Source organism: Pyrus communis, chromosome 2, assembly GCF_041283825.1.
Source record: "Pyrus communis isolate YQ-2024b chromosome 2, ASM4128382v1, whole genome shotgun sequence".
Classification (NCBI taxonomy): Eukaryota; Viridiplantae; Streptophyta; class Magnoliopsida; order Rosales; family Rosaceae; genus Pyrus; species Pyrus communis.
Genome location: NC_142566.1, coordinates 20,693,970 through 20,707,103, shown reverse-complemented (window position 1 = coordinate 20,707,103; position 13,134 = coordinate 20,693,970). Strand labels below are relative to the sequence as shown.

Sequence of the window (13,134 nt, the reverse complement as noted above, 5' to 3'; positions counted from 1 at the left end):
GCTTGTAGGTGTCATGTGGGCAAGATTTATAGATGGATTTGATTTTTTTAACTTTCTATTTTAGGTGCATAATTAAGTCATATTTTTTAATCTAAATTGAATAACATATAATTATGTTCTTACTGGTAAAAAAAAAGGTTTCTTAGGGTGCGTTTGTTACACCTCCTTAGGTGGGACTAGCTTAGACTGGCATAAGTAGGATTATAATCCTACGTTTGGTTTGGTCTTGGACTACAATAAATGAGACTTGTCTCGACTAGGAGGTTGTCTTCACTTTACTAAACCCCGTTTAAGAGTCCCGAACTTTCGCATGGTATTAAGTAGGACTAAAATGAAAAAGTGGCCGACATCTATGAAGAAAGTTGAGGTTCCACCATATACCAATTGGCAATATGGGGAGTAGCCCAACATTTTATAAGCTCATGCAAGGTCCATCCTTCCATCAATGTGAGAGTCATTCTCAACACACCCGTGTGGTGAATTTTTAAGTCTGACATGTGGACAACACAACGGGATGATGTGAAGCGCGTGTGGCCGTTTGGTTGCTCTAATACCATGAAGAAAGTTGAGATGAAGAAAGTTGGGGTTCCTCCATAAAACTAATTGGTAATATGGAGAATAGCCCAACCTCTTATAAGCCTATGCAAGGTCCCTCATCTCATCAATGTGGGATTCATTCTCAACACGTCCCCTCTAGTGTGGCCAACCTCTTATAAGCTTAACACGTGAACAACACAATGGGGTGACTGGAAGCGCATATGACTATTTGGCTTCACACGTGAGACAACTTGCTCTGATACAATGAAAAAAGTTGGAGTTCCTCCATAAAACCAATTGACAATATGAGGAATAGTCCAACCTCTTATAAGCCTATGCAAGGTCATTCTCTCATCAATGTGAGATTCATTCTCAACAATCTAGACCCAAGCTTACGCTTGCTAAACCCTAACATCCAGTCCCTGGGCTTCACCATCTTTCTCCTGTAACGCTGTCACCGTGGCCAAGCAGTTGCTTTTCCATAGCCTGAGCCAAAGGGGCAACTGTAGCTCACAGCCGACACAGCCACACCGACTGCCTAAATCTCAAATTCCAAATACCAAAATTCGAAAAAAGAATAATAAACTGCTGCACCAAATCGTGCATATGAATGAAGTTTTGATAGCTTCACACTTCAAAACTGGCTAATTGAATAGAGAAGTTACTATTGAATTCGCGAAATTAGGATTGACAACGCAATAACAGAGCTGTGAAACATTGTTGAAGACTTGCAATGGCAATCCTTTGCTCCAGTCATCTCTGCAAACAATTTTGAGTGGAGAAAACAAGTTTGGGGACGAAGAGATGAGAGAGACAGAGGGGAAAAAAGGAAGATAAGGAGAGATTGGGACAAAGCTAACAAGGGGGAAAACGAGAAGTTTCTTGAGAGAGTAAAGTTTTTCTAAAAAAAAAAAAAAAAAAAAAAAAAAATTGTTAAATTAATAATAAAGTATTATTAAATATGTATTAAATAATATAATATTATAGAATACTTTGTTAATTATCAAATTTTTAGTCCGCCACTACATCAAATACTTCAGTCAGTTAGTCTAGTTTAGTTTATTCTAAGCCAATCTAGCTTAGCCCTTGAAGCTAGTCAAATCCGAGATAGTCAGATACAACAAATGCACCTTTATAGTCTAACATGGCCCACTTGAACAATTGTATATCTGTGTCTTTAAATCCTTCAAATTACAAAGTATTCTTGTCTTCATGTATGTGTTTTAGTGGTTTTTATTTTATTTTTTATTTTTTTTACAAAAATACTATTTTTACCATATTTTTCATACCACATTTGTATCATTTCTCTAATATAGATGAGACCCACTTATGTTAGTGGGCATATCTCTATTAGAGATGTGGTACAAATGTGGTATGAAAAATATGGTAAGTACAACATTACTTTTTTTTAAGAGACGTAAATGATTACGATGTAAAAAATGTTACTATTACCATAATTTTCAGACCATAGTTATATCACCTTTGTAATAGAGATGAGACTCACATGTGTGTGTGAACCCTACTTCTATTAGAGGGGTAGTACAAATGTAGTATAAGAAATATGGTTGCATTACTCTTACGATGTTACAAAATACTATTGACATGGTAAAATAAAAACCCCAACAACCGCTCTCTCTAGCATTTCTTCTAATAAAACCTAAATCTCACAACATCATAGCCGCTGATCCCAACAGCTATCTTCACCCTCCTATAGTACTTCTTCTCGTCTCTCCATTTCCCTTCCTCCTACGGCGTTACCCCTTTCCCTCCCATCGCCATCTCCCATCTCCCTCATTTTGGCTTTCCATGCATCATTTATGTGTTCTCGTCTCTACTTGCTTTTACTTTGCATTTCTCCTACTCCCATTCTCTCTCCCACATTTTTGCCGACAAATCTCCAAAGTTTGTTGGGAGTTTTCTTTCCAAAACCAAGTATGCCTTTGAATTTGGCCCTGATTCGTGGTTATGGGCAGATTTGTGGTTGTAGGGGGTCGGATTCACCTTCTACAACTTGGTTTCCATGGTGCATGTGCGCTCATCGGCTAACCCACAACTGAGCCGTCTTATCTGAATAGATCTGTGATAGCTCTTTCGATGGAGGTGACAAATCTTCCTAAAAGCGGTGGCCCTCACGATGAAAATGAGTTGATTAGTGGTTTCATACGCCAATTATCTAGTTAATTGTTTTGTGATCTGTTTTGTGACTTGTTTTGTGGTTACTCCGATAAGTTATTGTAGCCTTACAGTTTTAGTGTTTGATGTGGCCTCGCTTGTTTTAGTGATAACTTTGTGTGATTATTCAATACTAAACTTGTTGTGTCTATCGTCTATGCATTAAATTTGTATTGTTTGTCGTTCGTGTTTATGGTAATTGTTGATGGTAGCCATTTAGGAGTTTATCTGATGTGGTTGATGGGCAAATTTCTATCCAATCAATATTTGGTCAGTGAAAAATATGTATCCATAATGACACCTTTTTGTATTGTTTGATTTTAATTAATGAATCACTCTTTTGTCGCTTTTCAAAAAGGAAAAAGAAAGTATTAACCTGGTGAAAGAATTATTGACAAGATCGATAACAAAATGTTCTTGTCTCTATGTATACATCTATACAAAGCTTCACCTAATATGCTCTCCAAATTCTTATATTGTAAATTGCTACCATTGCTTTTTGACTGCATTCCAACACCGTCTGTAACTTCAATTTTAGAATCAAATCACAAGTGTATCTATAGAAAAGCATTTTCATCTCTTCCAAAGATCACTGTTTTAGTCTTTTCTCTGACATGCAAAAATACAAAAAAAAAAAAAAAAAAAAAAAAAAAGGCCCAAGCGACCACAGAAATGCTTGCAAACATATTGAAGAAGCTTAAAGTTGCATTATACAATTACAATCGGTAATATGGGAAGTAATTTTACCATTTATAAGCACATAAAATTAGGGGTGGGCAAATGGATCCTGGACCCACGGGTCGGTGCTGATCCATACGGTTTGGGGCGGGTCTACAAATTATAAATACAAAATGGGGCGGCCGGGGGGGGGTAGATCTAGGTAAATAACGGGGTGGGTTGGTTCTAGAAATTGGAGAAAACGGCCCCCCAGCTCGGATCGTTGATTTCCTACCTTATTAAATCTATACCATCTATTCTATCCATCATCCTCTCTATCTCTCTTGTTCTCAAACCCAATTCACTCGACTCAACTCTCCCCTCTCTAGAATTCGAGCCTCGACCTCGAGGTCTCTATCTCGACTCGGACACCACATATGCTTTCCTTAATGCAACTAGCACCATCTACTCTCTTCAACAAAGATAGACTATCTCTCCCTTGAATTCCTAACTGGAGCACTCACAACGGGCGTTAACTCTCTTATCTCTCCTCCTTGAATCTTCTTTTCTCTTTCGTCTCAGGCCTCAATCTCGAGCCTAGGCCCATCTTCGTCCATCGACTATCCATACTTTCTCGTTCTCCCTCCCACCCGTAGCAACTGAGTCAACCTCGACTATGTCGACTTCACAGCAGCCAGCCACCATCACCATCGTGGCATCCTCTCCTGACTCTCCACCAGTCCACCCAATCACGAGTTTCAACCACCACCACATCATCCTTGTCGTCGAGAACACCACCATCATCCTGCAAATCCCTAGGTAATTTATGAATTATGGTTTCTGATTTAGGAATTTAAGATTTTTGCATAAGCTTTTCAATTGATTTAGGAATTATGTGGGTTTTTTATTTAGGAATTATGTGGGTTTTCGATTTGGGAATTTAGGGTTTTTGGGACTGTGATTGCATAATAAGTGCTTTTGGGAAAATTTGCTTTTGGGTATGTAAGATTTTGTTTTGATTCATCAATTGGTGTAATTTGTAATGGCAAGGGTGGAGATCTTGGATCCGTGAAGAAGACGACGTCTCTCTGGTTCGATTTGTGTATCAGGGTCAGCGGCTCCAACCGAAGCTGCTGGTGTGGCTAGGCTTAAGCATGAATTGCTGGTGTGATTTCCATTTTCAGGATTGAGGGTTTTGAGGTTAGGGGACAAGAAACTTGAAGAATAAGAGAAACTTGAAGAATAAGAGACTTGAAGAATAAGAGAATTAGAGAATTAGAAGGCTTACATTCTTGTTGCCATGATCCAACATCTCTTGGAACGATCGACAGAGCTAAAAAAGAAGAGGAAAAAGGAAAAAAAAAAAAAAGACCCGTGGATGGGTTAGGTCCGGTTCTTGTATTAAAATTTGTTGTACCCGTCTCGGCCTAACCTGTTTCTTTTAAACCCAGGTTCGGTCTGGTCCCTTCAAAGTTGGGCTCGACTTGGCCCGTGCCCAACCCTACATGAAATGTTGATTCTTAACCTGATGCGGGATTCCTCTCAACACACCCTCTCATGGTGAATTTTCAAACCAAATACGTAAATAACACAATCAGATGATGTGAAACACGTTTAACCTTTAGGCTTCACATATGGAGCAACATAATTTTGATATCATGAAAAAAATGGAGGTTTCCGATAATTCCTCTCAACACATAAGAAAGGTCCTCCAGTAATAACTCCCTCATATATACGGTTGTTTGTTCTGTTTGAACAATCATCCCAAAAAATAAAGGAAGGTGAACTATGGCATTTGGCCTTTTTCTAGTAGTGTGAACCGGAATCTTTTACCATATAAGCAAAGATTGTGATCTGTCCACTATATAATAATTAAGCAAAGGCTGTAATCACCTCATAATTAAGCTTTTGAATAAACCAAAAAAAAAATCTCTTCACTACACTACGGCAATTGGTAAAAGCATAATATAAATCAAGAATAGTGTTATTTACACATTCTTTTATTTTTTTTATTTTTTTTTAATTTTTTTATCATACATGCTTGTTTAATTTGTCCATTAATTTTCTTCAATTTATTCGATGTAAGAGGTAAAATGGACGTCGGATAGCTGGCACTACCCTAAATCAATACACTAATTAATGAATAATTATACGCAATTATGGTGGATTCCCCTAGGGGATAGAGACTTTCTTTGCAATTCACTGCATCCTTAGTTTAAACTCTCCCATCGTCTTAGTCTAATGTAAAATAATAATATCTCTTGTAATAAAAAAATAACAATTGTGAATTAATTCATTGTCACACATACAGATTTCAACTTCTAGGTTCCCCTAATTTTATCCCCAACTTAGTCATATTCTGCACATGACTTCTTGATCCCATTCATACAGTACCATTTTTAGACCTACTAGCATCACTATTTTTGCTGAATACCATTTCCATCTCTTCCAAGGATCTTCCCTTGGTCTCTGGCAAGAAGAAAAAGAAAAATAACCAAGCTATAACAGCTATGCCTGCAAACATAAAGAAGGCCCCTCCAATTGTAATTGCCTTGTAAATTGAAATGAAGCTCATAGCAACTGTAGCATTCAAGAGCCTATTCACAGCCACCCCAATACTAGCACCTTGAGCCCTAAGATTCAAAGGAAAAATCTCAGTGCTGTAAACCCATGTTATGGGCCCCAGGCCAATTGAGAAGAATGACACAAACACGTAAGTTGCCACGATACTGAAGCTTAGAGGCCAAGTATGTTTCTCTCTGGAGTGCTCGGCCATGGTCAAACCAAACCCTAAACTTGCTAGGGCTATAATCATGCCACCAGTGCTGATCAACAGTAGGGGCCTCCTCCCAGCTTTGTCCAGGAACGTTGTGGCTACACCTATAAACAAAAGTTTTGTGACCCCAACTCCAACTGTGGCAAGCAATAACTTGTCTTTGCCAACGACCCCAGCTTTTTTGAAAATTCTTGGACTATATAACACAACAGCTTCTATCCCTGTCGCATGCTGAAAAAAGTGGATTCCAACCGCTGCAATGAAAATCCGGCGGACGGCGGGTTTCGGCCTCAATAATAGTTCTTTCCAAGCCCCTTCACCCCTAGTAGTATTACTGACCTTCACCACATCTTCGTTGCAATTTTCGTCGATTCCAGCAGCTACCAAGATATCGCGAAAACGAAGCTCAGCTTCTTCTTTGGAATTACAAACTAGTAACAAAGTTTTCTTAGCTTCTGCTAGCCTACCTTGCATCACCAACCACCTTGGGGACTCGGGCATTTTGAGAATCCCAAAAGCTAAAACAATTGAAGGAATTCCAGAAACTCCTAGCATCATTCTCCATCCGAGTTTCAAAGTCAGTTTTCCGAACAAATAATTTGACACATACCCTATTAAGATTCCAAGACTTATGCAAAACCCCGGGAGCGACGTTAGACGGCCTCTTGAATTGGCAGATGAAATTTCTGCAGAGTAAACTGGAGCTATCATTAGTGCAAACCCTACACCAATGCCTGCAATGCACCTCCCAGTCATTAGGACTGCATAGTTTGGACCATACCCCATTAGCACTCCACCTATTAAGAAAGTAGTGGAGGCTAGAACAATAGTATAACGCCGACCGATGTAATCAGATGTTCTTCCAGCTGCTAAGGATCCCACTAGAGCACAAATGTTTAGTATTCCTGCAAGTACTTCGACTTGTACATCGTGGATTTTGAGGTCTTCCTTGATGAAGATCATGGCTCCACTCATCACACCAGTATCTATATTGTGAAAGAAATTGTTTTCATGATTACGACCTTCATAAATTGTAGGATCATGCATTCATGTATAATAAAAAAATATAACTAAGGGAAAACCAAATTGTTTACAAGCCAATTAATCTAATTAACGGGGGTTAATAAACTACAAGCATTAACAAATTAAAAGAAAAATAACTAGAGTGTAAAATGTAGCATATACCATAGCCAAATATAATAGATATAATGGAGGCAACCACTGCACAAGCAACAGAAATCTTGTTGATCCTTTCCGGGGCTTCATGGCTTTCGCCACTGCCCTCCACCTCCATCGGGGATGTAGTAATATTCTCTGGCATATCTGCGCTCGTCTGATACTTTATTTTAGCTTGTAGCGTGTGTCTGTCACACTCTATATCTGGGTACCACTAACAATTCTTATGTCTCTTTTTATAACAATTATTGTAGGGAAACATTCAATGGAAAAACAATAAGATTGTGGTACTGTACTGTGTATGAAAATTTCCCTGGATAATAGAATCGTCAACTTGATATATATAGAACCTCAGATGCATGAACACACGAAGAAATTGCATGAAATCCGACCTGTATAATCGGCCAAATTCACCCGCTTGATGTGCCATTGACCAAGGCATCTTTAGACTCTAACAACAGACATTTGGAAAAAGAAGACGAGACCTTGGTTAAAATTTGGATAAAAACTCTTGGTGGGATCGAATAAGTGGGTATTTCATATTTGTGGTACTAAGCATTCAATTGTTTTTATGTAAAAAGGGTAACAGAAAAGCACCTGGAACATTTGCACCATCCATGCATTATTGTAGCAGTATTGGTGAAATTGTTTATTTTTATTTTTATTTTGTTTGGATAGTGACATAATTAGAATTGCTTTCACTTATGGCACACAATAATATTGCACTAGTAAATGTTAGGGAGATTAAATTTGAAAACTAAATGATGTGTCACCAATAAAAAAATAAGCACGTTAAGCAATAATTTAATCAACTTTCATGTCATTTGATTTATAAAATTTAGTTTACAAATTTAAACTTCCTAACATTATCCAATATTACACTCTAGATTACAGGGTACATTTTTGCTCATCACCTTCAAATGGTGGTAATGCTCACAATTCTATTTGTTACTGTTAGACAAGTTTAAATTTTAAGATTTGTATTCATCCACTCCACATATCTCAAACTTTAAACTCAATAGCTAAGATGGTGATGGGGGTCGGGAACAAAACTATTCTCATATAATACTAGCTGTGGTACCAACTTATGAAGTGGGTTGGGCAGTGAAATAGCTACAGATCACGTCACGCAGTATCAATTTTGTTTATACACATGTAGAAAGTACAGAGAATTATATCAGGAATAACCCGGATTTGCTATATTCCATTTAGGCCTAACTTTCTTTCGAACATAACAATTTTCCTTTTTCGACTGACGAGTCATCTTTTATTTATTTATTTTCTGGATAAGAGTTTGTCGATCTTAAAAAATATCAAACGTACGTGGCATGCAAACCGAATAACTAATGAGCTAGGTTGAATGCGTTTCGTGACAACTTATTGACCGAGCTCGGTCGGTGAGTGAACGAAGGTGGTGGTGATGTTGAAAACTTGTCGACCGAGTTAGGTAAGTTATGATTTTTCTCAAAGATGAGATAGTTTCATGTAAAACGAGAGATTGCACAGAACAAATTTGTGTATTGTGTTGAAGGTCCCTCACGTTACTAATGCCTCCGTATTAATAATGCTAACTTGCTTGCTGACCATGCTGAAAAATTGTTTGCCGAGCTCCTAAAGCAACCAAAAATAATATTCATAAAAATGTTATCTTCAATTATCCCATGGATTGCCATCCTCTTGAACTTGTTTGTGAAAACCACATGCAATCCCATCTTTATCTCCAATCATCCCGTTGTTATCACTAAACCAACGGCACATCAGGGACATTAATCCAACTTTTGCACGGCATTAATCAAACACCACGCACATTGCTAATTATTTTTTCAAATTGGACTCTTATAGGCGCCCCCCCCGCCCCCCCGCCGCGGGTGTGGTATTTTTTATTTTTTATTTTTCATAAAAAGCTGTTTCACTTTAAAGTTACGCAATAAAGAAGTGTTTGGTAAAAATAAAATATCTTGTTTATTTTAAAAGCAATGACCTTTAGACAGCAGTTTTAATAAAAAGTAGAGTTGAGCCTTTAAAAAATATTTTCAATTGTTGTAATATTTTTTTCTTTTTTAATGACATTATTTAGCCTTATGCACACCTTTTATCCTTTAGAGATTAAAGTGACCGCTACAACCTACCGCCACAAATATTTTCAATTGTTGTAATATCTTTTTATTTTATTTTTTTAAATGACATTATTTAGCCTTACGCACACCTTTTATCCCTTAGAGATTATTGTTGCCACCACTAGAATCATAACCGCAACCAGCACTATTGCCACCACAACCGCCACTATTACCATTATCACCACCATCATTGCCGCCCACCGCTACCACCACCGCAATCGCAACCACTGCCACCACAACCACAACTTCCACCACCAAATACCACCACCCCTAGCACCATTGTTACCTCTAGACCCCAACCACCCTATCCAACTATTAACACCACCTCCATACCTCCTACATTGCTGCTACCATCACCACCACCATTGTCCCTGCCACTGATCGACTCCCCTACTCCTACTATGTATATTTTGGCATTGTATACAATTATATTAATTCTACATTAAAATTTACTAAATGTTTTATACTATTTTTCTTACTCATAACTCTTTCAAAATACAACAACTAAAAGTCCATCTACTTTATTTTATAGTTGATTATTCTTAAAATACAATAGAAGTAGTTTAAAAAAAAAAAAAAAAACACAACAATCACACACTGACCCTCAATTGCATGAACTTAGTCTCCATGGCTTCACACGCTGCATGCAAATGCAATCCCATCTTTTGACCATATAACCTCATCTTTGATTGCTAACCAATTCACTCCAAAAGATCACCAGCAAATAATCAACAAATTCTATTAGGATAATTTTAATTATTTAGAAAATAGTAATAGTTATCACAACCATAATGATCTAAAATAATTGGAAATCATCTTAATATTTCTCTCATTTAACAGCTTAGAACCCTGCACATTCAACAGCTTTGTGGGCTGATGGCGCAAAACCGGGTACAAACAGTTAGAATGTTTTTGGACAAGGAATTCATTCAAATTGAAGACGAATTAATTGTATATTTTTTGTTCAGTTTACCATAATTTTCAGGGCCTTTTCTGTTTCCATCTAGAATTAGATATAATTATGAGATTATTAGGAATAATCCGGATTTGCTATGTTTCCATTTAGGTCTAACTTTCTTTCCAATTTAACAATTTTCTTGTAAAAGTCAACCTATTTTTTTCTGGATAAGAGTTAGAATGTTTTTTGGATAAGGAATTCATTCAATTGAAGACGAATTAATTGTAAATTTTTTTATTCAATTTACATAATTTTCAGGGTCTTTTCTGTTTCCATCTAGGGTTACTAAATTTGAGTATGAATATGTGATCTTGTAAATCTTTGTTGTGATGCATGCATATTTGTACGAATTTGTAGCGATTCAAAATATTTTTTAGGAGAGTTTATACTTTCTTATAAATAGAGAGGTGAGAGTCGAACTTAGGTGATACTCACCCAAGTTTTTGTTATAATGATTGATGAAGACTTATCCATAAGCTATACCATTTTGTTTGTCAACAGACTTTTCATTATAGGATAATATATAGGTACTCTACTGCATTGTATACCATAATTTTGCAGAAACAGAAAAAAAGAAAGATATTCAGGGCTTGATCAAATCTATTGAACTAGTATTTTAAACCGCAAATCAAATTAACTTACTGAACAATGTGATGACAATATATATAGCATAGCAATTATGAAAAAGCACGACAAAAGATATACGGTAATTAGGTAAGATGTCATTTGACTGATCAAACCAGGAAATTAGTCGCAAACTTGACCCATAATCTTGTTCCAGTTTTATGTAGCAGCAAGATGGAATACTACTTAACCTTTCTGTATTTTATTCAAAGTTTCTGACGGAGCAAATGATATGCAATATAGAAGAGAATAGCACAAAATTGCTATAGGCCTTCTACAGTAGTTTGAATGAGTATGATCCTTATATCTAGTAATCAAGCAACACTACTACATTAGTGTGAGTGCAATATATTGATATCATACTCATGATTTTAATACATCACACTCATGAGTTTAATATATTGAACTTATGAGTCCACACTCAAATTTTTTGGCCCAATGTATAAGTGTATTCCTATATGATTTAAATTATTGGTATCACACTTATTTTTTTTGGGCTTACTGTGGAAGGCCTAAGTAGAGTTAAGTTTGGGCTAAGAGACAACGATTCTTGGTAGATATGGTATGCCATGTAATTTTGAAGAGAACAACCCAAATGTAGAAGAGACAAAAATTCAAGTAAGCCCAAGTTTTTTACGACGAGAAGTTTTTCAGTATGAATATTAATTGCACAATCATGCAGTATTATCCATATAATCATGTTATAGAACATATATTTATTTATGATTAATTTTCCGTTTTGTTTATAAACTTTTAACTTTGCATCAAATTGGGACTTTGAACCTTTTTTTTTTACTCAAATGGTGGCGTACACGACACTTTGGACAGCATATGGAACAAATGCTAAAAAATTAACAGTAAAATTGATTGAATAAAGAAGCTTATGCCCCAACACTAAGAAAAAATTCATGGAGAAAAAAAATGAAAAATCAGCCTGTATTTGTTAATGTTATACTTTAGTTTTAGTAAATATAAATTATGCGATACACCATTATTATAGCATGCGAATAAGCACTTATTGGGTGTGACTCATACACAGAATAATTTCTCTTAGGACATAAAGTTAGTGTATGGAGAAATTTTCGCATGTGAAGTGTAATATGTGATTCAAATGGTTTCTTTAATTAGCGGGTTTAGCAATGAAGAACAATCTTACTGCCTTTCCCTCTTCAAGCAGAAGCCGTAGAGATGCGACAAGGTTTGCTAATGGTGACAAAGAACGGGGTATCAACAATTTATGAGTGGAGGGTGATTTACTGCATGATGGCACTGCAGGATTCGTCACCAAGCATGTCTAATATTGGGCAGTTGGTGAGGATGCAAAAGCTTTGGCATTAGAGATCACTGGAGTTAGTATCACCCATATTTGTTGTGGAGCTAATCAAGTGGATTACAGACTTGCACGCTATGGACTACTTAATGGTTTTACAAGCACTTGTTTGAAGAGCTCCTGGACTTAACTCTTTATATTTGATTTGTAGAAGGTAATTTATGATTTGGACTGGATAAGCAGCTTGAGAGGAGGGGATCTTTATTGGGAGGTTGGTACTTTCTAATTGCTATGAGTGTGAACGAAGTTACCTACAGTAATAGTTGACAATCAAATTACATGGTCTTGGCTCTTTCTAATCGTCTGGTGTGCGGGATAAGAGTAAGGTCCGTAGGGCTACGTTAGTAGTGCAATGCCAAGCTTTCATCTCTTAGCAACTACTCTTTGCTTCCAGTTTCTCTTTTGTAATGGAGTGCTAAATGTCTTCCATAATATCGTATTGATCTTTCCTTCAAAAATATAATACTGTCCCACCAAAATTGTAACAGGGTATTCAAATTTCAAATTCAGAAAGACAAAAAAAGTACAAGCAAGCTGAAGACAAAAAAAGTACAAGCAAGCTGAAGAAAAAGAGAAACAAAGGAAATTAGTTTAAGCATGCATGCAAAGCAAAATGAATCGAGCTCCACGAGTCACGACTGGGATGTGCTCAGAGCGCGCCATGCTGATTGCTGCTGTGCTTGGGGGACATCTGAGATACGGAGAGACTACTGTATACTCAAAAAGGAGCATTAACTTTGCTTGTCAAAGAGCATTGAGCCAAATTAAAGGACAGAGGAAAAAAAAA

At 36.8% G+C, this 13,134-nt stretch overlaps 1 protein-coding gene across 1 annotated transcript; it reads right to left on the bottom strand.

Moving 5' to 3' along the window:
* Positions 1–5,633: 5,633 nt before the first annotated feature.
* On the bottom strand, positions 5,634–7,566 carry LOC137748546 (putative polyol transporter 6). Its single transcript, XM_068488714.2, has 2 exons — positions 7,328–7,566; positions 5,634–7,128 (listed from the first exon to the last, which is right to left on the bottom strand). Exons 1-2 carry the CDS (start codon positions 7,461–7,463, stop codon positions 5,750–5,752), a joined length of 1,515 nt encoding a protein of 504 aa, XP_068344815.1. The 5' UTR covers positions 7,464–7,566; the 3' UTR covers positions 5,634–5,749.
* Positions 7,567–13,134: the final 5,568 nt, after the last annotated feature.

Coding starts and splice junctions, on each gene's coding strand:
- LOC137748546 (XM_068488714.2), bottom strand. CDS start 7,463: ATGCCAGAGAATATTACTACATCCCCGATGGAGGTGGAGGGCAGTGGC. Junction 7,129..7,327: donor ATCTATTATATTTGGCTATG/GTATATGCTACA, acceptor TTCACAATATAG/ATACTGGTGTGATGAGTGGA.